Genomic DNA, 25,923 nt, shown 5'->3' with positions numbered 1-25,923 from the left:
TAGGAAAGGTCAACATGCAGGAGTGCGCGGCCAGGCCTTAATTCCCTTGGCATGTGCTTGGCAGCGAGTGCTCTGGCAGCCAGGACCTTTTTAAACCAATCCCAGATGACGCTTTACACATCTGCGGCAGCCTCGGACTCTGGGGTAGAAGATCAGTCGTCAGCACCTTGGCGGGATCCCCGTTATTTGACGGAATGTGGCGTAATATACCAGGGGCCGCCGTGGGGAAGTATACGAAGTACTATACGAAGTATATGGCTATTATGATAGATTTGAAGTATAAAAGCAAGAAGAATCTCTCGAAAGAAGGTTATCAAACAAGTTTCAACATTCCAATTGCAAATAAAAAACATCCTCTCTCAATTTGACTATTTCTGCTCTTTTCTGCCATTCAAAATGCAGCTCAATGCTCTTTGGAAGCTGTGCCTTCTCGGCCTTTCGCTCCCGCGGCCCTAGGCCATCCTGGTGAACACGAAAAGGAAGAGGATGAAGCGACCATCAACCACAAGCGCATGTTCAAGGAAAATGCTCGTCGTGGTCTTGATCAGTGCGCCAAGCGCTTCGAGAATAGCGGCTTTAATGCTCGTGCTGAAAATCGTCGTCGCGATCTATATGACCTTCACCGCCGCAATCTCGCCTCTCGGGACACGGCCTCTGTCCTTGCTACTTCCCACTTGGTGACTGACTCAAGCATCACCGCCAGCACTGATGCTGCTGACCTGTTTACGTCCACTTCCACCTGCGTCCTGAACCCGGAAGGTGAAGTCGGTCCATTCTATGTCCTCGGCGAGTTGGTCCGCTCTGACCTTGTTGATGGCGAGGAAGGGGTGCCAGTCATCTTGGACGTCCAATTTGTCGACGTGACGACCTGTGACCCTATCGAGGACTTGTACTTCGATATCTGGAACTGCAATTCTACCGGCGTCTACTCGGGCGTTGTGTCTAATGGCAACGGGAACTCGAATGATGAGTCGAACATCGACGCTACATTCCTGCGAGGTATTCAACCATCCGATAGTGATGGGGTGGTGACATTCAAGACGATTTTCCCGGGTCATTACAGTGGCCGAGCTACACACCACCACGTCATTGCTCATCTTGATGTTACTGTTTTGTCTAACGGCACAATCACTGGCGGCACTGTTGCGCACATTGGACAGCTCTTCTGGGATCAAGATCTTATATCTGAGGTTGAGGCAACGTCTCCATACAACACTAACACGATTTCTATCACGACCAATGCCGCTGATCGAGTGTTCGCAACTGAGACGGAGAACTCGACTTCTGACCCCGTGTTTAACTATGTTAAGCTCGGCGATGATATCAGTGATGGTCTCTTGGCCTATATTACCATTGCTGTCGACACCTCAGCCACCTATGACCCGACATATAGCTTTGTGTACACTGCCAATGGAGGTGTTGCTGAATCTGGTGGCTCTGATACGATTGGCGGCGACGGTGGCTCTAGCAGTTCTCCCGGCGGCAGTGGCGGTAGCGGATTTGGTGGTGGTCCGTCCAAATAAAGCTCCAGTCGGGCTTAGGGGCATAGGATGAAGTGGAAGACAGGAGCTGCGGGTGAGGGTGCATTGTTATGTGCCTTTAAGATTCCAAGGTTGCTTCTTATGCCAGCGGGGGGATTCATAGGCAGAATGTATTGGATTGGCATACCGGTGCTAGTAGCAGTATCCTCTACTACTAAAGTGCCTGAAATATGATATAGTGCTAGTCTTTCAAATATTTTAGCTTATTGAGAGACCCAATGCCAATTGTGGACGAAACTTCATACTCGATATAACTACTAGTGTCGCATAAAGTAGTATTAACTGTTCTAAGAGGCATCATGATATTTCATAATATTAATGAGAGCGAATCATCTATTCCACAATAACTTCCAAGGCAGAGTTTATAGGCCATCATACGAAGCTTGAGGGTGTTGCACCACCCTGGAAGGCTCGGTAGTACTTGTTGCTCCGGGCTTTGGATACCTAGACCCTCAAGTCAAAACTTTATAGCTTCCAAGATTATTAAGAGCTTTAGTCCAAACGACCTAGGATTTTGAAGCTTCCTAGAGTTTATTATACGAAATATATTCGTATTTCAAGGTTAGATAGCGGAGCTGGCCGCGCCCCCGGAGAGCTATGGATATGTACAGTACCAATGCAAGTAGTAGGATGGTCCACCAGAAGCACAAGCCATACCCAGGTATGTAGTAGTATGTACCAAATGCTAACAAATCCTCCACTGGTGCAAATTATTTCCCCTCGTGATTGGTGTTGAAAAAAGAATGGCCGAATTCGGGATCACCATACGAGCTAAAGCAGAAAGCTCGTCATAAGCCAGCCCGTGCGAGAGTGGGTACAATGAAGAAGCACGAAAAGCAGCCACCTCTTACCCCCACAATGTCAGCTGGAAAATGTGAGATGCTACATCGTATCAGTCAATTTGCGTGGAATAACCAAGAGGACTTTAATAGAAAATGGTCCTTAATTTTCGCGAATTGATTATTTGGGAGGGTGTCCACCTATTCAAATCCAGGTGACCGGCAACCTAATTCTGACAAGGAGCAGGTGTCGCCTCAGGCGGCTGAGCCTAAAGGATGGCAATGATCAAAAGAGGCAAACCAACCCGTTCATCAAGGTGAGTCATCGGTGTTCCTTGCACTCCGTTTGATGAGCGGGACTTGAGCGTGCAGCTGGTCCCAGCGCTGCACAAGCTCTTTTGTCTTGGACCCATGCATTGACACTGACTAGGATCTACGAAGTACATCACCAATGAATATGACCTGGCTCTTGCTTGGATCTGACATGCCTTTCCTATGGTGCATTTTACACATACGTGATTACCCAACGCTAAAGCTCTTTTTTAGCTGGTTGAGTTGACAAGGCCTCGAGTAACTCTACACAGAAACCAGCCGAGCTCAGTCGAAAAAAGAGAAAATACGGAATGGATCACCGGCCCGGTGGAGTCTGACTTGCCACCGAGAGAATTCCGTACGGAGTCGGCCAATTTTGCATGACGAAAGTGAGCCCACTTGGGATGCCACGATCCGCCCTCGCCAAGACGACTTCCCATGGAATTGAGCGCAGATTTTCCGTGGGGCAGAGATTTTAACGGAGTGAATGATGTTGGAGACGGGAGTCCAGAGGATTATACGGAGTAAGCTAGCGAGTGATCTGACTTTCGGGTGTCGGGCGGGATGCAGTGGGAAAGGAAAAAGAAAGGAGCAACCGCTGATTGATAAGAATTTGCTGGGTGTGGAGAGGGGCGGCTGCCAAGAGGAGGAACGATGAGCAGCCAATCGCCCACCATGATTTCACAGGCAAAAGGTGGTCCGTGTCTCCAACAGATCAGAATGAGCTCGCAGCATCATCGATTTTGTACAGCAGGCGTGGATCGCCGTCGTCCGGATTGCCTAACAGAGTAGGGGGGATTGTAGTTGGGTAAGCCAGCTAGCGCCATCAGATAAGATTCCCCCGAGAACGGCGTAGGATTTTGGGAACTCGGTGGGAACGCAGAGTTTCCCAGACCCCGTCGATCCATACCTTTCACCGACTACTGGAGCCTGGGAAAGACATTTGGCGTATGCAGGGGGGTGATTGGTGCAAGGGCCGAATCTGCTAGGTAATGGATGGGCATAGGCCGGGTGGTGAGGGACTTGGCCATCCACGGTCCAAGGATTAGTTACCTGGATTTGGACTGTCTTAATTTAAGCGGTATTTTCGCTTGTTGGTTCTTTTAGCATCGGGTAAACCTTTTAGATCTTGCTCTGGGTTAGTCAATCTGCGAGATCATCTCTGTATAAATTGTAGACGCGGTTAGCGAAGGGAAACTCTACCCTTTATGGGGTGAGTATTCCGGAACTATTAGTTGAATGTGAATCTCTCTGTAAGGACATCAATTGAATGTATGTACATTTGAAAAAAAGAAAAGTCTAGCGTCAGCCCACTCATCGGTCAAGCTTGCCGGCATCCACCTCCGGATCAGATAAAAAAACTTTTCTTTGGAGGTGGAGGTGGAGGAGGAGGGGGGGGGGGGCAAAAGCAGCCGAGAAAGAAAGGAAAGCAAAGGAAGATCCGAAACCGGCGTCATGTGAGCTGTGGACAATCTAATCTGATCATCACTCCCTGGCTTTTCTCTTCTGCTTTCCCACATTCCCTCCGACGCCCTTTACTTTTTCTTTTTTATTTCCCTAAACGATTTGATCTTTCTCTATTCTATCTGGGATTAATTGTTTCGCAACTCTTGCCCCCCCTCTGCTCTCCCCGTCAATTCCAATCTCGCTCTCGCTTATCGGCTCGCATGAGCGCACATCCGCTCTTCCGACCGAAAGACGGCTCGTGCGTTTCCCCCGAACCAACCCGAACTTGTTACTCCTCCCAAATGTGCCTGCTAACCTGCCTTCTTAGTTCCCACTGCTTGAAGTGAATCAGCATGGCCTCACCTGGCGTGGCTCTCACGCCTTTGGCCACTGCTCAGGCCCTTGCGCCAGCTCTGGTAGCCAGACCTTCTGTTGCTCCCTCGCCGGGCCCTGGTACTCCCGGATCGGTGACCTCGAAGGAATGGGTGATTCCCCCTCGCCCCAAACCTGGTCGTAAGCCAGCCACCGACACTCCTCCAACCAAGCGCAAGGCTCAAAACCGTGCTGCTCAGCGTGCCTTCCGGGAACGACGAGCTGCTCGAGTCCAAGAGCTCGAGGAGGAGATTAAAGAGATCGCTGATGGCCACGACATCCGCGTCGCGGGGCTCAGCGAGCAGATCACCAACCTATCCCAGGAAGTCGAGCAATGCCGTGAAGAGATGGGTTGGTGGCGCGACCGATGCCACTCCCTAGAGAAGGAAGTTTCGATCGAACGCAGCGCAAAGGAAGCTCTGGTCAAGGAATTCCGGACTTCGTTCTCCACATCGAACAGCAACAAATCCCCCGCCATCCCCGACTCGGTGCCACTGCCACCTCGCACCCGTCCCTCCACACGAAGCTCTCGCATGGAAGGTGTTGTTTCTACGAGTGCCGACCGTAATAAGGAAGACGATCAGCAGAATGTGCCTCTCGGCTGTAACGACTGCTCTTCCGCTCACTGCCAGTGCATCGAGGATGCCTTCGGCACTCCGATTGACACACATGAATCATCTCGCTCTCGACACCCTCCTCATGGTGTCGGTAGCCCGGAGCGTGAGAACGCCGAGCCTGAGATCAAGCCTGACCCGGAGGAGATGGAGATCGATTTCACATCTCGCTTCGCAGCCGTGCCTATTCAACCCACCTCCACCTCCTCTCATAGCAACCACCATCATGACAGTGAAGCAGCTTCACCTCCAGTCGACCCCTGTGGATTTTGCCAAGATGGTACACCATGTATCTGTGCCGAGATGGCTGCTCAGGAGCAGCAGCAGCAACAGCAGCGCGGCCGCCGCAGCTCCTTCGAGAACCCTCGCCTTGCACCTATCCAGTCCATCTCCCAGTTCACACCACCACCTTCTGAAGGTGATGTCCGCTCCGAGGTGGTCCTTCCATCCATCACCCAAGCCACCAACCCATGTGCCAACGGACCAGGCACCTGCGCCCAATGCCAAGCTGATCCTCGAAGCACCCTTTTTTGCAAGACGCTGGCAGCCTCCCGGTCAGCGAGCGGAACTCCATCGGGAGGAGGATGCTGCGGCGGCAAGGGAGCCAGCGGCGGAGGCTGCTGCATGTCTCGCAATGCCCCCGCCACCCCGACCACGCGTAACAACCCCTCCATGCCTGCGCAACCTCCCCCATCCAAGCCCGCTACGCCCAATGCACTCACCCTGAGCTGCGCCGATGCCTTCACGACACTATCCCGCCACCCGAACTTCTCCCGCGCCAGCGATGATATCTCCACCTGGCTACCCAAGCTGCACACGCTGCCAAACCCGCAAGAGCTCGCGCTGGCGGAGAGCCGGGGCGGCCGGGCCGCGTTGGAGGTCGAAGCTGCTAGCGTCATGGGCGTTCTTCGTTACTTTGACCGGCGGTTTGCCGAAAAATAAAAAGGATCGGATTTATGCTCCCAATCCTCCTGTCTTCTTTCTTTTCTGCATCGGGCTTTTGTTTTGTTTTTTAACCTTCTTCGGGAGGGCATTTTGATACCCACTCCCCCGATTGCTCCATCCATGTACCACCATACGGTCTACACTTGCCTCATCGTTCGCCCGCCCTGTGGGAAAATAGAGACACGCCATCTTACCAGACTACAATATGTTACTCATATCTATTACTGAGTTGAGAAATAGTCTGGTAAAAAATGTCTCTCTACCCCCCCTCATCCCCCTCTCTCTGAAAAGCACACATTCTTACTTCACCCTCCATAGCGCACGGTCTCTGCAATATCGGCAGTGATATTGGGGCCATGGAGTCCCGCGACCGATATGAACATGGTCCGTGGTTGGTTTCTGTGAGCACACACGCACACCCTTTTCAACTTTATCTGTTAGTTATCCTGCGGTCCGGTCCAACTCTCCACTAGACGGATTGGCTATTTTGGCGTTGATGTTACATTTTATGTACACCGCGTTTTTTTATTATGAATGGAATGATCCCTTTGACGCTATTATCAAATACGCCTACTTGTAACATCTGGATTTTGCATTATTATAGCAGTAGTTATATTCCAAATATTCAAATTGGAAAAACCTTGGAATAGAAGTGTCGGGATAGTTCGGGCGAAAGGATCTTGAGCACCAAGCTGAGTTATAGGGAATACATAGCATCTCAATATAATGCCATAAAACAACTTGAATGTAAAGGGGAAGTGCGATTTCGAAAGGGAAGGAGATTATTTCAATTGCTATGTGATGGTTTTATACATGGCGCGAAAAGCAAAACGACGCCGATCGTCAAACCCCTGAACCCATTCCCTGGGGTATACGATGTGAGCAGAGGGGGGAGGGGAGAGTCGAGATAAGAACATGAGTAGCGTGAAGGTGTGGTATGGATCCAAGGGAATCAAAACCAAAGTCCATCCGAGAGGGAAACAAGAAGAAAAGCAGCACGTGAGGATGGAATTTTTACCATCCAACTTCCGATGATTATTCCCATTTTCTAATGGGGTGAATGCGATTAGAACCGTCCGCCACTGTCCCGTCCATGGCCACCTCGGAGCGTGACTTCCTCCTCGCTGCCGCCAGCGACTCCGCCGAGAAGGTTGGCACCCCAAATACCAGCAACACCCCACATGCCTACACGCCAGCCGCGATATAGACCCTGGATGCCCTGGCCCTGGCGACGTTTCGCCCGAACCTGTTCGGTGGGCTTGGCGAAGAGCAGATTAGCTCGCTCTGCATCTGAGAGATCGGGGCTGACACCCTCCTCGTTCACGATATGCCACATTGTGCCGATGATACCGCGGTATGTGCGCGGGGTAGGGACAATGGTTTCCACGTCCGAGGCATCGATGGAGGCGGCGCTGATACTGCCGCCAGAAGACTTCTGGCGCAGACTGAGAGATGTGTAGGTTGCGATCTGGGCGCGGCGGAGAACGGTCTCGAGGGGGAATCGCACGGCGAGTTCGAGACCGGAGCTGATGAAACTGATGAGGTTCCACAGAGATGGGTTCAGGATTGGGTCGATTGACATGTATGATTTGAGAATAAGTGGGGTCGAGGTTGTGATGAAGGTGGGCAGGCTGGAGTGGAGAATTGTGATTGGAACGAGGTGTGGCGGGATGGTGCAATTAGGGGTGGGGAGTTGTCGGATGGCGCGGATGAGGGATCGAGGGCCGTGAGTCGCCGGGGTGAGCATTAAGAAAGTACGGGCGGTATCGATCGGGGAGAGGATCATGGCGGAGAGAGATGAGGAAACGAATGATATGAGCAGCGTGGCGAGCGGCGAGGAGGCGTGCAGGATATCAGCCACCATAGATGAGGAGATGTCTTCCTCTGGTAGGCCCACGATTGCAGAGAGAAGGCTGCGAATGAAAGTATTCAATGTCGGGAGAAGTAGCGAGTAGATGAAGGTCGCATTAGAAGACTTCCATGGCGAGCTCGGTCCATTGTTCGTCCAAAGCTGGGACAGAACGTCCATCAATGACTCTGGATTCCGAATGGTCAGGGCATGCTTGGACGGAGTGGGTGGTGCGGCATCTGCGCGAATATAGCCACTCCGATCGGTGATGTGATGCCGACCCCTGCGAGAGCGTGGCGTGGTTGGTGTCGGAGTTGATGGCGCGGCAGAAGTGAAAAAGACGCTTTCATCATCGGATGATTCTGAGCCCTGTATATGAAGCTATCAGTGTCCGCATGAAGAGATCCGTGTGCCTGAATCTAGAATGAAGAATAGTCCTACCGAATCGTACGAGCTGCTTCCAGGTCCCCCGGCCTCCGAGCTCCGGTTCACGACCTCCTCAATGACGTCTGGCACGACATAGACTTGCAAGATGGTTTTAGCGACATCAAATGGCTGCGCGACCAGCACATGGGTATAACGTCTTAGAGACGATTGCAAGGCATCGCGAACCCAGTCAGACACGGAGGGCGAGGCGTCCAAATAGTCGGCATAGTCGAGGTCGGGGATGAGGTCGCGCGCGGTGCTTCCGAATACCTGGGCCGACGAGGGAGAGCTGATTTCGGTAGGCGCACTGGATGGTGAAAGACCCGACTGAGGAATATAGTATGGTCGTAAGGGATTGATCCCTTCACGGGAGGCCATGGTGAGATGGAGGGGTATTGTAGAAGGTATGGAGATATCGAAAGAAAAGAGTAGAGCTCGGAGAAAGGCAGGGAGTTCCGAGGTGGCTTTGTCAGTCTTTTTTTTTCGCCGATTGTCATTGGACGATCACTCGCAGACACTCTCTTTCCTTCCTCTCCGCCCCAGATCTTTTTCCCGACCTTCCATTCGTTCTCCGTTCTTATTTACTTTCACTTCTCACTCTCACTTTCCCCTCTTTACAAAATGACTCTTTGGCGAGAGGCTGGTCTCCAATTACGGCGCGCCTTGCCAAAGGCCACCGCTGGTGATATGTGCCTGATTCAATCGCGGAGATACGTCAGTCATTCCGCAACGCCGTGGAGAACCGGAGAAGTCACAAACACACACCGGTGGGGTCTGGGTACACAAAAGAGCATGCGCTCTCCCTCACAAGGGTGGAAGACAGCCCAGCGATGCTTTTCCGCGTCCGCGCAAGCAGCTCACGGCCATATTACACCACCGAAGCCTGGCGAGGAGTGAGTTGAAGGCCTCCCCGAATTATTGGCAATGCCTCGGACATTACGTCTAATGAAAGCGAAATTCCAGGATTAATGTTACCTTCATCGACAAGGATGGTACCGAGGTCAAGCTTCAGGTTGCTGAGGGGGACAACCTCCTAGATGTCGCCCAGGCGAATGATCTGGAGATGGAAGGTATGTGCGCTATCTGATATCGGACTCGGACTCGGACTTGATGCTATGTGATGTTGCCGTGGCTAATACTTTCTTTCTAACTAGGTGCTTGCGGTGGCTCATGTGCCTGCTCGACCTGCCATATCATCATCGACGAACCCGATATGTTCGACAAGATGGAGGAACCCTCAGATGATGAAAATGATATGTTAGATCTGGCTTTCGGTCTGACTGAGACCTCGCGACTGGGTTGCCAGGTCATCATGACCAAAGACCTGGATGGACTGATCGTCCGTTTGCCGACAATGACGCGAAACCTCCAGGCAAGCGACTTTGAGCAGAAGTGAGGCGGAATGGAATTCAAACATAATTTATGAGGGCGGGATCAGCATCCGTGAAGTAGACCTTCATGGGACAGGAAGGCGATGTATTAGTCCTAACGGACCTTGTATTATTTTTTTTGCATTGGACACGTCCAGCAGACTTGAGGATACCGAATTGAAAAATCTCCTGTACTATTTATAAAACGAAGTGTCCAAAAAATAAATAAACTTGAAACATGATATGAAAAAACAAAGTGGAATCACAACGTGGAATACTATCGATGTACAATGTGAAGAAAGCAAGGATACAGAATCTCCCAACGCCACAAACATGCCATGGATAATCATAGAGCTTTTTGGAACTTAGGCCTAAGCCTCCTCGATGTTGAGAGGCTTGCCCTTGCCGTTGATCAGATCAAGGAATCCTTGCTTGCTGACCTCGTTGACGGCCTTCTCACGTTCTCCAATACCAATCGTTCCCTTCTTGCGCTCATCCCTGGCGGCTTCCTCACCCCGAACTTGGGCCGCCCGGACAGCGTTGAACAGCTTGACCACACCACGCTGTGCCATCTTGCGCAATCGCTTCTCATCTTCTGCGACAGCTCCGGCAACTCCTCGTGTGATTCCCATGACATCGCGGATACGGCCGCGGTCCATCTCCTCCTTCTTCTCGGCGCGCATCTTAGCCCGCGCTTGCTTGTCGAGTTTCTCATTGACAAATTCATCTGTGGCCTGCTGGGCGATTCTGCTGCGGGAAAGGACAGGATCGGCGCGAGCAGAGGAGGGGAGTTTCGTAGAAAGAATTTTAGAGATGGAGGTTGAGAAGGCGGTTGGGTCGTTTCGTTTGGAGACAGCACGTCGTTTGTTTCCTCCCTCCTCCACTGATGAGTCGGAAATATTTCCATCTTCGTCGGAGCCAGAGGCATCGTTTTCTTCATTGTCGTTTTCGGTCTGGTCTTCACCCTCGTCCTCATTGGCGCTCGAGGCTTCATCGTCTTCGGCGGGTTTCGATTTCTTTTGCGGCTTGGATTTGGCCTCAATCTTCGTCTTCTTTGGGGCGGGCTTGGCAGCGGCCTTTTTGGTGACGGACACTCCGCCATCCTCCTCTTCGTCTGAATCGGCGAGGTTCACGGCCTTGAAATCTCCATCATCTTGCTCGTCTTCCGAGCTACTGTGGTAGGCGGACTGCTTGCGGAACTTCTTGGGGCGAGAGGTCTTGCCTCGCATGCCCTCGTTGACCTTGCGCTTCTTGGAGTAAGAGCCGACCATTGTGAAAAATCCAATGGCAATTAAATGCTGTTGGAAAGTAGAGTGTAAAATGTAAAAGGCCCGCGGCGCATCAACGAGTGAACCAACTTTTTTTTTAGGCGGTAAGAGCCACCCGCTCTCCGATTGGCACTCCGCACTTTGGGCCCTTTCCCCCCCTCCACACCCATCTGCACTTTGGCTGTGAACACATCTCCCATCTTCCAGCTTCCAGTTTGATATTCATTCACTTTCACCATGGTCCTCCAGGATCTAGGGCGGCGCATTAACTCCGCCGTCAATGATTTGACGAGATCCAATAACCTCGATGAGAAGGTATGCGATATGCACACGACCATTGTGTGGCGGAATCCTGAGCTAACTAACCACCACCCCAGGCCTTCGATGATATGCTCAAGGAGATCTGCGCGGCTCTCCTGTCTGCCGATGTCAACGTGAAACTAGTCCAAACTCTCCGCAAATCGATCAAGTCCAGCGTGAACTTCTCCCAGATCCCGGCCGCCACCAACAAGAAGCGCCTCATCCAGAAGACCGTTTTCGATGAACTCGTTGCCCTCGTTGATCCTCACGCGGACTCCTTCCGACCTAAGAAGGGCCGTTCCAATGTCATCATGTTCGTTGGTTTGCAGGGTGCTGGTAAGACGACCACTTGTACCAAGCTTGCTCGTCACTACCAAACCCGTGGCTTCAAGACAGCGTTGGTCTGCGCGGATACCTTCCGTGCCGGTGCTTTCGACCAGCTGAAGCAAAACGCCACCAAGGCCAAGATCCCTTACTATGGTAGCTTGACCCAGACCGATCCCGCTGTCGTGGCCGCCGAGGGTGTTGCCAAGTTCAAGAAGGAGCGATTCGATATCATCATTGTCGATACTAGTGGTCGTCACCGTCAAGAAGAGGAGCTCTTCACGGAAATGACTCAAATTCAGGATGCTGTCACACCCGATCAGACTATCTTGGTTCTCGACAGTACGATTGGTCAGGCTGCCGAGGGCCAGTCGTCTGCTTTCAAGGCTACTGCGGATTTCGGTGCCATCATCATTACAAAGACGGATGGTCACGCTGCAGGTGGTGGTGCCATCTCCGCCGTTGCTGCGACTCACACTCCTATTATCTTCCTGGGAACTGGTGAACACATGATGGACTTGGAACGCTTCGAGCCTCGCGCATTCGTCCAGAAGCTGTTGGGCATGGGCGATGTTGCCGGTCTGGTCGAGCACGTCCAAGCCATTACCAAGGATTCTGCCGGTGCCAAGGAGACCTATAAGCATATCGCCGAGGGTATCTACACCGTTCGGGATTTCCGTGAAAACATCACATCCATCATGAAGATGGGCCCCCTGTCCAAGCTGTCTGGTATGATTCCGGGTTTGTCAAATCTGACACAGGGTCTTGACGACGAGGATGGTTCTCTAAAGCTGCGCCGCATGATTTATATCTTTGATAGTATGACTACTGCGGAGTTGGACAGTGACGGCAAGATGTTCACCGATAAGCCCAGCCGTATGGTCCGTATTGCCCACGGTAGTGGAACCACCGTCCGCGAAGTTGAGGATCTCCTTTCTCAGCACCGCATGATGGCTGGTATGGCCAAGAAGGTCGGTGGTCAAAAGAAGCAGATGCAACGCGCGCAGAACATGATGAAGGGCGGTAACAACCAGCAACAAATGGCCGCTATGCAAAAGCGCATGGCTGCTATGGGCGGCGGTGGTGCAGGTGGAATGCCCGGTATGCCTGCTGGCATGGACATGGCTAAGATGATGGAAATGATGGGCGGCGGTGGTGGCGGCGGTATGCCTGATATCTCAAGTATGATGAGCCAATTAGGTGGAATGGGTGGTTTGAGCGGGTTGATGGGTGCAATGGGTGGCGGCGGCGGAGGTGGTGGACGAGGCCGGGGTGGACGGTAGTGCTTCTCGTTACTGTTCCCCGTGCCTTTACTCTATACACACTTCTCGTGGCTTGTCAATTTTGCATCTGGGCCGGTGTTTGGCGTCTGCTACTCGTACATTATTCGATTTGCAATATGATTCACAAGATTTCATGTCGCAATGCAATTATAACACCCAACGTTTTATCTAGTTATAGTTACATACCAATAACTCAACACCTCCAAAGAGCAAACGCTGTGCCCCCAAATAACATAAACTAGTAGTTTCAACATTTTGAACACGCCAAATCGGAATAATCATATCTCACTCAGTCCACTCTCACGGTCTTTTCCACACGGCCCGATACCTCTTCATATAAAGCAGTCCCCTTCTCAATCAAAAAGTGAGCAAGCTCCTCGACTCTTCCAACCATTATCTTAACAGCAACATCCCAACTCTCTCTCCCCAATTTATCCTCAACCACCTCACCAGGAGGAAGATGAGAGATAGCCCTATCATTCGGAGCAGCCTTCACCCCAGCATCACGCTCAATAGGAACACTAAGACGATACCGCCAAACAACCTCCCCATCCACATAAAGCGAGTACGTCAACACCGAGCTACGAACCGGCACAGGCGAGGACGCAGCCGGATCAGCATCAACAACATCATCACCGATATCAATAATACCAAACTTGCTATTTCCATCCGGAGCATATTTCACAGCAACATCCTCATCATCCGTCTGCCAATACGACCGAATAGGAAGGTAAAACATACTCAACGGACCAACGCTAAACTCGTGCAGTCCGAAACCAGCCGTATTAGGCTCAAGTCCCCCAGCCGAGAGTTCAAGCGCCGGGTCCGGGAAACGCGTTGCACCGAATTCGTGCCTGTCACCACTGAGCAGGATTATGCGGATACCGAGGTTGCGCTCAGCGCGCCACATTGCTTCGAAGACGGCGCGGCGCTCGTTCAGAAAGCCGCCCCATGTGTCTGTTGTGCCGACGCGCCAGTTTTTCGTGAAGGGGACGCTTGATGCGATGATTTTCCAGTACACGCCTGCAGGTTCGGGCGTCGAGAGGTAGATTAGTAGAGACTGGAGCTGTGCGGAGCCTAGGATCGTGGAATCTTCCTGTGCGGGTTCGGAGCGGTAGGATCGTGTGTCTAGCATGAAGAACGAGGCTGGGCCATTGACAAAGGAGAAGTAGGTTACATTGTCAGGGTGTGCGAATGGGGATGCTGGGACTGGCGGATTTGCGCTGACATGGTAGTGCATGAATGGATCGGCTGCGGCGGGATAGGGTGCTGTCTTGTTGCCTTTGGACCAGTCATTTTCAATCTCGTGGTCGTCAAGGGTGTGGATCCAAGGGAGATCGATGGCTGGTCCGGCTTCTGAGGTTGTGGCCCATGATGGTGATGAGTAGATTCTCCGATATTCGCTGCGGTAGTGCGAGACGGATGAGCCGAACCGCAGGGGTACGTCGATATAAACGAAGTCGCCCAGGAAGAGCATGAACGCAGGGCGAAGAAGAATGGGCAATTTCCCGATGGCTTTTGTCATTTGCTCGATTCCAGGGACCCGCAGCGGGTGATTGAAGACATTGTAGGGGAAATTGGGCTTCAGACAGCTTGACGTCACAAAGGAGAGCCGACTTGCTGCTGGCGATCCTGGTCGCGCAGAGGTGATGAATGTACCCGTTTTGTTGTTAGAAAGCGAGTACCGATAATTAGTTGATGGCTTCAGATTTTTCAGAGTGACCATAGCTGTAAAATCAGTGCTGTTGTCGAGTTTGTAGACAGTGCCTTCTGGAACCCATATCTCCGAAGTAATTGTAGCAGCCTCCTGGTAGGAGACGGTCACGGGCAGGCGAGACAAGTCAGGCTCGCGGAAGAGCAAGTTCGCAGTTGTCGGAGATACATATCCGATGCGGGAAAAGGCAGCTTCATCACTGGGATAAGCATATAGTCCTCGCATGAGAAAGTCGACAGTCATCAATGCCAGCACCGCATTTATTAGCATTGTCGTCAAGGTCCACGCGAACGACCGCGAAGGGAGGCCTGTCAGCAGGGTCTTGAGCGCGGAATCTCGCGGTTGAGACGGGATTGAATATTTTGATGTTTCTGAACATGGGTTTAGCTTGATTTTAAGCGCAAGTTTGCTGCCGATATCACGTTAACTCACTGCCTGGCTTCTTTCCACCCTTCTTGGACTTGGGCTTGGATGGTGGCCTATCATTGAGAAGTGAGGAAAAGGTCCCCGTGTATATGCCGAATGAGGTCAAGATAATGGGACCAAAGGGAAATCCTGGGATCTAAAGCTTCTTTTAGCATACGAACCGGAAGAAGTCAAATGGAACCATGAAGCACAGGAGGCATACCCATCGCAGGAAGATGAAAGCAAGCAACCGAATGGTCGCGGAGCTGATGCAGACAACCACGCGGCGTACAGATGCCATGTCTTTTATCGCGACTTGAATAATAGCCGAGCCAAGGTTGAAGGGAGATGTATAAAGGTTCAAGTTGCAGGATGGAAATAGAAGATCAACGTTTGCTTGTTTTGTTTGTTCGGTGATTGGCCGGAAATGACGTAGTTGATCTACTCAACTACACACATAACCACCCAGTTTATTATAGACACAATGATAAACGTGTCATTTTCATGGAATATAATATTGTTGCTCATATCGGCGAGTCACCTGGACACCTGTGGTACTAGTATACTACTAGTATCACTGGTGCCAGTGCGATGAAAATAAAGATTGATGGATTAACCCAAAATTGATTTATTAAGTCTCTAACATACAAGATTGAAAGACTTTCTGATAATCACAAAACTCATAGAACATAAAAGGAGCGTATATGTGCATAAAACCGCACCAGAAGATCTGATATTAATTCACATTCAGAAGGCCAACATCAACCCCAAATATCATCCGCCGTGCAACCGGTAGTCAAATTAAGCGAGGGGGTGGAGAAACAGGAATTGAGTGGTATTGTTGCTTCAAGACTTCAAGTCCAAGTGTATTTAAGCAGACGCGTTGGCGACAGCATTGGCAGAAGCATTGGCAGAAGCATCAGCAGAAGCATCAGCGTTGGCAGAAGCGTTGGCAGAAGCGTTGGCGCTAGCATTGGCGGTGGCCTGCGCGTTGGCAGCAGCGGTAGCCTGAGCTCCAAGGGAACCACCAATTGACAGAGAACCAGAACCCTCACCCGAGGTGCCAGTAGGGCCAGGGATCGCCCAAGTGACGCTGGTGCTAGTGCTGAAAGAGGGAGAAGTACCAGAGCCAGAGCCCGAGCCCGAGCCCTCTACGCTTCCAGAAGCACCAGCGCCGCCCGAAGCAGATCCGGAACCGCCAGCACCAGTGGAGCCGCTGCCAGAAGCCCCAGCGCCAGCAGAGCCCGAGTCGGAACCCTCAGCGCCCGAGGAGCCAGAGCCAGATCCAGAGGTGGAGGGTGCGCCAGAAGAACTCGCCCCAGTTGATCCAGTACCAGAGGCACCGCCAGAAGCGCCAGCAGAGCCGCCAGCACCGATAGCACTCGCGCCAGATTCAGAGGCACCGGCAGATCCAGTTCCAGAAGCACCACCGCTGAGAGAACCAGAGGCACCACCAGAGGCACCGCCTCCAAGAGAGCCAGAAGCGCCAGCGCCGAGAGATCCAGTACCAGAGGCACCACCGCTGAGAGAGCCGGAGGCACCGCCAGAGGCACCACCTGAGCCACCAGAACCAATAGCACTAGCGCCAGATCCAGAGGCACCAGCAGATCCAGTTCCAGAAGCACCGCCACTGAGAGAGCCGGAAGCACCGCCAGAAGCACCACCAGATCCGGACGCACCAGCAGATCCAGTACCAGAGGCACCACCGCTAAGAGAACCAGAGGCACCGCCAGAGCCGGAAGCACCTCCTCCGAGAGAGCCGGAGGCACCGCCAGAAACGCCGCCAGAGCCAGAGGCGCCAGCAGATCCAGTGCCAGAAGCACCACCGCTAAGAGAACCAGAGGCACCGCCAGAGGCACCGCCAGAGCCAGAGGCGCCAGCAGATCCAGTACCAGAGGCACCGCCGCTAAGAGAACCAGAGGCACCGCCAGAAACGTCGCCAGATCCAGAAGCACCACCAGATCCAGAGGCACCACCTTCAAGAGAGCCAGAAGCGCCGCCAGAGGCACTACCAGAGCCAGAGGCGCCAGCAGATCCAGTACCGGAAGCACCACCGCTCAGAGAGCCAGAGGCACCACCAGATCCGCTGCCAGATCCGCTGCCGAAGAGACCGCCAGATCCGAAAAGGCCACCAGAGCCAGAGCCGCCAAGGCCAAGGCCGAGACCAGCACCGAGGCCAGAGCTGCCAGAGGCACTAGCACCAGCAGATCCTGTACCAGAAGCATCACCAGATGCACTGCCAGAGCCACCAAGGCCGAGGTCAGCACCAAGGTCTGCCGAGCCTGAGCCTGAGCCCGAACCGGATGCACCAGCGGAGCCGCCGAAAATGGAGCTGAGACCACCGCTGGCTGAAGAATCGGCACTGCCGCTACCTCCGCCGTTCAGAAGGCCGTCGAGGAGAAGGCAGGGCTTGCGAGCCTCCAGGGTTTTGTTGGCAGCGGGGGCTGCGAGAGCTGCGCTCGCGAGCAAGAGGATTGTGGCAGTCTTCATTTTTGTTGTTGAATGACTGAAAATAAATTTTGTAAAGAGGGAGGTAAAAAAGAGCGCTGAGAGTTCAACTCTGTGAGGTATCAGAAGAAAAAGAGAAGGAAAAGATTGACGAGTTGAGCCAGTCAACTGAAGCGAAGGACGATGGGTTGATGATTAGAACTGATGGCGGCGACAGGCGTGCATCTTTATACTTCTGTCGACAGACATGACTGACTCGAGAACGGTATCTATTTTGGTGAGTGAGCTTCTCACCTGGCTCAGCATTGAGCAACCCATCGAATTGTGAGGCTAGTGATGGTTGGTGAAACGAATGCCCCTGTCCCGTGGCATCCATTCTGTTTCGAGGTACCGTGGTAAGGTTTGTTTTCGATATGCGGACCTCCTAGGCCTCACAATTGAGCCTATTCCCTCACTATCACGCAAGGTATTGTTTCCCAGCACAGCTGTTTATCACGAAGCAAGTTGGCGTTCTTGCACATTCTGAATGTTGATAGTCTGCCTGCTGTAGACTCCAGAGTAGTCCCATCTGGAGACAAGCAGATCAAATTCACCTTGTCGTAGTAGGCAAGCCTCTTAGGGTCGAACCACGCGATGCACCGTGTTTCCCTGTCCTCGCCAAAACCCCGGGACCCACTGACTAGTGCAGATAACTGTTTTTCGTAGATAAACGGGGAGCTTTGGGGGAAAGCTTGCTGGTAAGGATCGACTCAAAAAGGAGGCATCTAGCTCTATCTGGAACATGGACCGACAATGGGATCCACTCCCCAAATGGAGTTCGTCCAAGAGCCCCCCCGATCATTCCGAGCACCGAACCGTTCATCCAAAAAGTTAGTTTCCGTGGAGTACTTATTTTTAGGTGAATTAGAGTCGCAAATTGATTAAGGAGTCGATGGATCCAATGCTGCACGGGTATTCTGTAGATCACCAGCCCACCCTTCCTCGACTCGGTGGGCAATTCGGCATAACCTTGGAAGGTTCTGTTCTCTCTAGGAATAAACAATAAAACTTTGGTATCACTCCAGGGCTCTATTTAAGCTCGGCGCAATGTTATTGTAGTTATAGTTGGTGGTGTCCTGGAAATTCCTGACAGTTCTTCCATGTGTATTATGTCGATTTCCGGTCGACAAACCATTCACTTGGCCGGAAGATATTCCGCGACATTGACACCCTCAGGCAGTGGTGTCGTGTGTAGGGGGCTGCTACATGTGGCGTTATTTAGACTGCGACAGGAAAGTCACTCCAGAAGCACGACACCATGGAGAAAGCCTCAGAACTTGAACGATCGGCGTAGTTCGCTGCAGCTTAGTTCGTTTCAGCTTTAGTGTGTTTGTTAAGACAATCCCTAACGCATGCACGTCCCTTTCCTAGGGCTAGTTCGAAGGTGAAAACTACTAGTATGGAGAGGAGAGTAATTCTTCATATGAATCCTCTCTTTCTACTTTCAAGGGGGCCATGATGAATTGACTACTGCGGGTTTCTGGCCATCTGTAGTTAGCTAACAACCCTACGTTAAGGTCGAAACAAGGATATTTTTCAATTGAGCAATTAACACTCCTCTTTGCGACATTAAATCTCAGAGCCTTATTCAGTTGATTATGTATCAATTTTGCACCAAATGCATGCTGAAACTCTAGTTGGGTGTCACATGTGGCGATCACCTCAAAAAGGGCACCCGGGGCCCACGAGTCGGACACTGCTTCTATGCCGACAGAAATCAAATCCAAGGCATTTTTGCACTCTTTCCGTTCTCCGCGGGAAGAGATCAGCTCTTACCCCGGTCTGGTGGGCCAGCTCAGACGCAGTTGCGGGAATATCACGATTCAAGTAGCGGATCAGCCTCCACAGGGCAATCGCCACTCTAGACTAGATCATAAGCAGTAATATTCAAGACAATCATTCTAAGTAAAACATTGAACTATTTGATCTTGGTTATCCTGTTGAGGTCCGTATTGCCCCTAGAAGGAAGTCTAAAGCACACCATATGAGAACTGGCCAAGACTACTGCTCGTCAATGTTCAATCAGCTCGTTCCAAAGGTTCATCGTACGGACATACTCCATTGTATCTATCATAAATATGGCATAAACACGTGTATATTTCCAGCTAGGTGAATACATTAATGTCAAGTTGCTTAGGTCAACTATGAGCTAAGACTCGAAGCATGCATTGACATGGTACATCCGTAAGAGTGAAGGCCCAACAACCCGCAGTCCAAGGTTGCCGTCAGGTCACGCTAAATCCATTGGCTTAGAAACAGCGGATGTCTCCAATTCAGAGACACGGCATCTACTTGAGCAGATTTACGATGAGAAAGGTCAAAATGTCATTGTATGCTCTCATGTCACCCATTCGACATCGTGTCTCCAGTCATTAATCCAAAACCAGAGGTCTTCACGCCCCCAATAAAGATGGGTCGTTTCATCCACTAAAAATACATGTAATGAAGTAAGCTGAGAATAGAAACGGAAGATTTCTGCTCTAGTCAATTTATGCTAATGCATTTCACTAATTCATAGATCTAAAGAAAAGGCATTGCGCCATAGATCTAAGTCATCAGGGCCGTCCCATGTCTGCTCCCATAATCAGGATTGCCTTCTCTGATTCAACATATCACGAAATAGATTGTTCAGACTATCCACCATGGGTCCAGTCGAAAGCACCTGCCGAGCAGCGATAACAACATCCTTCATATTCATACTGACAGTCATCTCCGCAGCCCACTCCCACGGTCTAGCACGATCCCCGGGCAACGCATTAAAATATTCCCACCCCATCACGCCTCCAAAATTCGGGAATCGCTCAATTAGAGCCGCAATCACGGCACTGATCTTCTCCCGGGGCACATATCCCTGCGAACCATTTCCGGGGTTTGTCAAAAGACCATAAACAATCCGACTAGGAGACCAGCCCTGCGCAATCATCGCCGCATACATGCGCGGGTCATCCGCGGGTCCCCATCCATTGTAGAATTGAGCATTGTACCAGCTAATTTTGGAAGAGCGAGCCTGTTCAAGTTGACGATAGTCGAATCCAGACAGATTCCCCATTCCCAGCAGTGCTGCGGCAACAGGTGCCAGAGTGATGATAAAATCATCACCCAGATCAGCTTTGAGTCGATCGATCAGTCGAATAATGCCTTGTAGAGACATTTCCTCTTCGACATCGAGATCTAGACCTTGCAGTCCATGACGACGAATCATAGTGAGCAAAGGGCCGTAGAAGAGTTCGAATTTCTCTTGGTCGCCGTCGAGGCGCTGGAAAGAGCCTTGTGCTGCTCCGCCGAGCATGCCCATTATTTTCAAGCCGCCTTGTTTCAGTAGGGGGACTTCTTCCCATAATGGGGCGTGTTTGGGACTATCTGGGGGATCGTCGTTGAGTGTTATGTCGCCCGGTTCACCATTTAGATGAATTGCGGCGATGATAACATGTGTGATACCGGTGTTGTTAGATAGAAGTGGCATCATGGGAACATATGGGCCCGAATTTGGCAGCAGTGTTTGGTGATAGAGGATAACCCGTCGACGGTCTCCACCAACGCCTGGAATTGGCGGCATGTTGATACGGACCTCGGGAGGTACTTAGAAAAACGAAGAACTCAATAGGCGGCAGTGTTGCGTTTGGCCAAGTGGAGTTTCTGGTGAAACTTGTCTATCTCCCCAGAGCGTATCTCAAGGTGGTCAGAATGCAGGTCTTATAGGACGTAGCAAGAGAATAATGGCCTTGTCGGTGATCCAATGCTGAGATGCTCAAGTTGGTTATTGATACCGACCGAGTTCAACTGACAGAGACCGCTGATGATAGCAGCAGACCTCTACTTCAAGTGAAGCTTAAAACCCTTTGGAAGTGTTGTTTCCTCCGAGTCCGGACCCGATGCCCCCACCTCCAGCGGGCATTGTGGATGTTGGTTGCGTTCGGCCCTGACTAAGCGCTCGCGAGGGCCTCGAGGCCACGCCACGAGATCGAACCACCAGATGGCGAGGTTCCCCTGGTGAATCATTCGGTAAATAATTGGATAATTCGAGACATTGGATAGAATGAGTATGTTTTATTGGTATGATTACGTAGGTACGTAGAGAACTGCTTGGAAGTTCAACTTCCAAGGCTGGCTATTAGGCCGAACTTGGAGATATATACTCACTACCTACCTAGGTAGGTAACACTACTAACAGTATAATTCAAAGATTTCATTACCAACTTCAACTTGAAGTTTGTTTAATACTCCAGGGCTACCTAGTTATTGGTTGGAACTCCATCTTTCTGAACACTCGCAATAGACCCGATTGATTATTATGTGCACCCTGCCAGTGGGTTTCCTCGCATTGGAGCCAAACTGAATGGCGAACTTGGAGCCAAGCACTAAATCCCGAGAATAAAGAGGTTTAGTAGGGGCAACCTTGGAACCGCGATGACATCAATTTGCCCCCAGACCGTATATAGTCGAACCCATTTCCATACCCGAAATGGTGAAATTCCCCCCCCGGCGCAAATGCAAATGCAAAAGATCAGGTTTACTTCTGTATTTATTCATATCCATTTACTACGGTGAAGGTTAACACGTGCAGTATTTTGGAACATGCTACGCTTTCTGCGTCGTTTGCAAACATCAGCTGGATCCCAGCGCGTCGTCGATCGGGATTGCTGTGGAATCGCCACAGCAGCAGCAGGGCAGCATGCCAGGCCTGGAAAAATTGCTAATCGGCCACGAGATGTTCTTTCAGAGAAAGACCATCGGGGTGGCAAAGGCAGCAAAAGGGGTGAAAAGGCGAGAGGCGGAGGGTCACATGGTAAGATGGACTCTGATCAGCAAGTATGATATTTCCCGCGGTCCCTGGAGTTCAAGTTTCCCCGGAATACTACATATGATTTGGACCAGGCTAATCATTTCACCTTGGACGCATTTGATAGCATCAATTCACATCCAAACCCAAAGGTAGTCGTGCCAATAGAAAAGCCGCGATGCAATTGGAGGAGGCCTTGAAGGAATCCAAGCGACGCAGCCAGGAAGGAATGGTTCCACCTACGTTTGAAGAGTGGAAAACATAGGAAATTGACACGAAACATGCAACGGAGTATCATATGCAGAAGGAGTTGTTTCCGAAGTGCATATAAAGTGCAGGTAGAGGTGCAGGTAGAAGTAAATGAGGCGCTAGGCTGGAATAGGCAGGGAGTAAATAGAGACTGGCTGCCTGAGGCCACCAACTTCAACATGTTTCATCGCAATCGCATCACATTGCAAGCTTTCTTCCCCCGCAATTCACGCTATTGTTATTGTTGGTTCTTCTTTTTCGCAGTCAACCCCTTCACTGGGATGCTGAGGTACTTTTACTAAATTATCATCTACCATCCCCCTTCTCTCCCCTCTGTGCCCCTCTTGCGCCTGCGCGATTGGAGTTCCGTGGACTGCACGTTCCAGACGCGTCCGAGTTGGAGTCGGCCACGATGGCCAACGCAGGCTATACCTCGCCCTTCCCGACCTCCCACGACACTATCGGCCAATCCACTTTGGCAACTCCCCTTTTCATGCCCTCGTCACCTCCCCAGGACCCCGTCAGCCCTCCCGAGTCGCCGCTTCCCGCAGATAGCCCCATCTACCCCGACGACCATTCCGATCGCGAATCGGTCAACAACGATGACAACCATGCCAAGGACACCGCGCTGAACCAGGGACCCGATGATTCAAGATCTCCGAGCCCATCGCCGTCGGATTTGGATGCTCGCCTGGCCGAATATACTCTAGATTTCAGTCAATTCCCGAGCGGCCATTTTTCCAGAGACGGCGCCCCGTTGCCGGAATTGAAGGAAGACGAAGAAGACAAATTGTCGGATGTGGGAGGACCAGAAGATTTCACCGCCAACATGGAGAAATATTTGTTCGAGGAGAGCCTTCCAAGCATGAAGAAGTACCGCAAGACGGATGGTCGCGAGGAATCCGGATCGATATTACAGAACAGCACGGTGCGATCCAGACAGCCCGTCATCGAAGACGACGGGGACTCTGCAGATTATAGTGAATTTGGACCGCCGGTTGATATGTCAACCCCATCACATGTTCTGAACCGCACCAGCACCTTGGCCAAGGACTCCAATCTCGAAGACATCGAGGAAGACCCGGCCGACGATCTGCCTAGCCCAGTATCACCATCCCTGCGCAGGATTTCAATTACACCGGAGAAGGAAAGCCACGGAGAAGAAGAAGTTGAAGACGTTCAGCACGATGCGCACGATTTGCTTCAACGCATTGAAGACTTGGAAGAGGAGGTTAGGGATCGCGATGATCAGCTGAGCAAAAATCACAAACGGGTTCTCGAGGCAGCTTCGGCCGGCGAGCAAATAAGGCATCTTCAAGACGAGCTTCAACGAAAGAACACTCATCTGGAAGAGGCCGAAGGGAGAGAAAACGAAGTCGATGTACTTCGTGAGCAGCTCGAATCACTCCAGAAACAAAACGAGGAACGCGGGCGACTTCTCGAGCAGTTCCAGGCAAACGCCAGCGATAAAAATGCACTCGAGCAAAAAGTTCGCGATATGCAACAGCAGTTGGAGACCCGGGATACACAGAACTCACTGGATGCTGAGCGGCTAGAGACGATCGCGCATTTGCGCGAACAGCTGAAGATCAGCCAGGAGCAGTTGAAGAAGCGTGATTTAACCCTGGAAGAAACAATGGAAAAGCTGAGAGAAACCACCCGAGCAAAGGAGGTGCAGCTCAATGACAAGAATACCGAGATCGACAGGCTCAAGGCCGAACTTGATGATCAGGCTTTAGAAAATGAGCGCTTGGATGGAGAATTGGATCGCGTTAACAGCGACTATCTCGCCCTCGAAGATCGATTTACTACTCTTGAAGCCCAGAGCCAACCTCTGGAAGATCTCGAGGAGAGAAACCTTTCTCTCGAGGCCGATCTCACTCGTGTTCAGTCTCAAGTCGAGGCCCAAGAAAACGCCCTCAAAGCTGTTGCGGCAGATTTGCCTGGTGGCCACAGTACCGGTGGTCATAGTACGTATAGCGAAATCCTTGACCTGATCAAAGATATTGGGCACACAAGCCTTGACTCGGGTCCTCGGTCACCACTAAAGGATAAATTCCCCGAGGAGGATGACGATCTATTGGAGCTACGACACGAGATTGAGAAGCTCCGACAAGAAGCCCATGACGCCACTGCTGGCCAAAAAGCTGCAGATATCGAGGTCAACCGCCTGCGTCAACAGACCGCCGAATCACAAGCCCTGATCAAGACCATTGAAACCGAGAACTCTCGACTTACCCTCCGCGTTAACGATCTGAGCGCCAATCTCAACAAAACACAGCACGAGCTGACTCGCACCCAAGAAGAACATGCCGAATCCCTCGAAACTGTCGCCCGCCTTCATGAAGAAGCACTCGGCCAACCACCCAGCCCTCCCCTCTCTCCACCAACCCCACGAGCCATCCCCAACACAGAGCAGCCAGACCCTGCAGCCACAGCAGCCCTGGAAGCCTCCCACCAGGCCCAAATCAGAAGCCTCCAAACCGCCCACTCCACATCTGTATCCACCCTCCGCTCATCACATGCCGAATCAATGCGCAAGGTCCGGGATATACTCAGCGCAGCCGAGAAACGCGAATCCGACCTCCGCACCGAACTGACAACACTGCGCAGCAAAACGGCCACACAAGAGTCCAAATTGCGCAAGTCATTCAAACAAGAGGTCCGTCGCCTTGAAGCCGTCATTGCTGCGAAAGATGAAACCTCCGCCGCGGTGGACCAGCGCATCGCACTTTCCGTCGACAAACGTGAGCAAGAATGGGAGCGTCGAGTCGATCTACTCCTCGAGGAGCGAGACCGTATGGCCAAGGCACTCATGATGTACTGGGGCGAGAAGGAGATGGGCCGTGGACCAGGAGTCTTTGCAGATGGTAAAGAGAACCGTGGCGAGTCGACGACGGATTCCAAACAAGGGCAAGCATATCGGTATAAGTATGCGCCGAAACACAAGTCTAGGAGCGGAGAGAGAAAGGCATAAATAGTTGTGTCTTTGCTTTCCGCTCATGAAGGGCTTGTTTTCTTTCTTGTCCTCTTTTTCTCCCCTTCTTTCTACTCTTCTTGTTATTACTTCTTCTCCTTACTTCTTTATTTCCTATCTGCATGCTGTCGAGATTGACTAGGGTGCTTGGAGTCTTTGAGGTTTCTTTTCTTTTTAGCATGTAATGAGGCGCATCCCGTCGCGTATGGTGGGCAATGGAAATAATTCAAATTGAAACACTCTATGCAAATGTCCAGGTGGTTGATTTACTCGTACTACTCAACGTCTTCATAATGAGACTACTAGTATGGAAGCATAAATGATAGCGATTAAAAACACGAGTAAGGTTGGTATGATAGAATAGTAGTATGGTATCTAACGACAATAAAACCACAAACAGCGCTCTCCTATTCCGAACAATCCTCCAATACAATCCTATAACCTTCAAGTTAAGCCACACTGAGAAGCAGAAAAAAACTAGT

General features: G+C 51.4%; 11 protein-coding genes across 11 annotated transcripts; 6 read left to right on the top strand and 5 right to left on the bottom strand.

Annotated features, from left to right (window-relative positions):
• Window positions 1-512: 512 nt before the first annotated feature.
• On the top strand, window positions 513-1,523 carry N7533_010739 (intradiol ring-cleavage dioxygenase; the record flags this gene model as incomplete). The annotated part of the gene is made up of 1 exon (XM_057107389.1): window positions 513-1,523. The coding sequence occupies one exon, from the start codon at window positions 513-515 to the stop codon at window positions 1,521-1,523; it is 1,011 nt and encodes a 336-aa protein (XP_056954767.1).
• A 2,908-nt stretch (window positions 1,524-4,431) lies between these two features.
• Window positions 4,432-6,006, top strand: hapX (bZIP transcription factor HapX; the record flags this gene model as incomplete). Its single annotated transcript, XM_057107388.1, has 1 exon — window positions 4,432-6,006. The coding sequence occupies one exon, from the start codon at window positions 4,432-4,434 to the stop codon at window positions 6,004-6,006; it is 1,575 nt and encodes a 524-aa protein (XP_056954766.1).
• A 1,069-nt stretch (window positions 6,007-7,075) lies between these two features.
• N7533_010737 (mitofusin complex protein UGO1) lies at window positions 7,076-8,662 on the bottom strand (the record flags this gene model as incomplete). Its single annotated transcript, XM_057107387.1, has 2 exons — window positions 7,076-8,227; window positions 8,300-8,662. The coding sequence occupies 2 exons, from the start codon at window positions 8,660-8,662 to the stop codon at window positions 7,076-7,078; spliced, it is 1,515 nt and encodes a 504-aa protein (XP_056954765.1).
• A 243-nt stretch (window positions 8,663-8,905) lies between these two features.
• N7533_010736 (ferredoxin family 2Fe-2S iron-sulfur cluster binding protein) lies at window positions 8,906-9,680 on the top strand (the record flags this gene model as incomplete). The annotated part of the gene is made up of 3 exons (XM_057107386.1): window positions 8,906-9,177; window positions 9,248-9,354; window positions 9,439-9,680. 3 exons carry the CDS (start codon window positions 8,906-8,908, stop codon window positions 9,678-9,680), a joined length of 621 nt encoding a protein of 206 aa, XP_056954764.1.
• A 345-nt stretch (window positions 9,681-10,025) lies between these two features.
• On the bottom strand, window positions 10,026-10,925 carry N7533_010735 (rRNA-processing protein RRP15; the record flags this gene model as incomplete). Its single annotated transcript, XM_057107385.1, has 1 exon — window positions 10,026-10,925. One exon carries the CDS (start codon window positions 10,923-10,925, stop codon window positions 10,026-10,028), a length of 900 nt encoding a protein of 299 aa, XP_056954763.1.
• Window positions 10,926-11,159: 234 nt separating this feature from the next.
• N7533_010734 (RNA-binding signal recognition particle subunit SRP54) lies at window positions 11,160-12,829 on the top strand (the record flags this gene model as incomplete). Its single annotated transcript, XM_057107384.1, has 2 exons — window positions 11,160-11,237; window positions 11,300-12,829. 2 exons carry the CDS (start codon window positions 11,160-11,162, stop codon window positions 12,827-12,829), a joined length of 1,608 nt encoding a protein of 535 aa, XP_056954762.1.
• Window positions 12,830-13,118: 289 nt separating this feature from the next.
• On the bottom strand, window positions 13,119-15,249 carry N7533_010733 (alkaline phosphatase family protein; the record flags this gene model as incomplete). Its single annotated transcript, XM_057107383.1, has 3 exons — window positions 13,119-14,914; window positions 14,976-15,105; window positions 15,172-15,249. The coding sequence occupies 3 exons, from the start codon at window positions 15,247-15,249 to the stop codon at window positions 13,119-13,121; spliced, it is 2,004 nt and encodes a 667-aa protein (XP_056954761.1).
• A 569-nt stretch (window positions 15,250-15,818) lies between these two features.
• On the bottom strand, window positions 15,819-17,438 carry N7533_010732 (uncharacterized protein; the record flags this gene model as incomplete). Its single annotated transcript, XM_057107382.1, has 1 exon — window positions 15,819-17,438. One exon carries the CDS (start codon window positions 17,436-17,438, stop codon window positions 15,819-15,821), a length of 1,620 nt encoding a protein of 539 aa, XP_056954760.1.
• Window positions 17,439-20,019: 2,581 nt separating this feature from the next.
• Window positions 20,020-20,991, bottom strand: N7533_010731 (putative class III chitinase; the record flags this gene model as incomplete). The annotated part of the gene is made up of 1 exon (XM_057107381.1): window positions 20,020-20,991. The coding sequence occupies one exon, from the start codon at window positions 20,989-20,991 to the stop codon at window positions 20,020-20,022; it is 972 nt and encodes a 323-aa protein (XP_056954759.1).
• A 1,019-nt stretch (window positions 20,992-22,010) lies between these two features.
• Window positions 22,011-22,480, top strand: N7533_010730 (uncharacterized protein; the record flags this gene model as incomplete). Its single annotated transcript, XM_057107380.1, has 2 exons — window positions 22,011-22,221; window positions 22,368-22,480. 2 exons carry the CDS (start codon window positions 22,011-22,013, stop codon window positions 22,478-22,480), a joined length of 324 nt encoding a protein of 107 aa, XP_056954758.1.
• A 396-nt stretch (window positions 22,481-22,876) lies between these two features.
• N7533_010729 (putative spindle pole body associated protein SnaD) lies at window positions 22,877-25,441 on the top strand (the record flags this gene model as incomplete). The annotated part of the gene is made up of 1 exon (XM_057107379.1): window positions 22,877-25,441. The coding sequence occupies one exon, from the start codon at window positions 22,877-22,879 to the stop codon at window positions 25,439-25,441; it is 2,565 nt and encodes an 854-aa protein (XP_056954757.1).
• Window positions 25,442-25,923: the final 482 nt, after the last annotated feature.

Source organism: Penicillium manginii (genome assembly GCF_028828005.1).
Source record: "Penicillium manginii strain IBT 31320 chromosome Unknown utg000008l:1.0-3226943.0:1.0-3228205.0, whole genome shotgun sequence".
NCBI lineage: Eukaryota > Fungi > Ascomycota > Eurotiomycetes > Eurotiales > Aspergillaceae > Penicillium > Penicillium manginii.
This window is presented reverse-complemented; position numbering and strand designations above follow the sequence as displayed.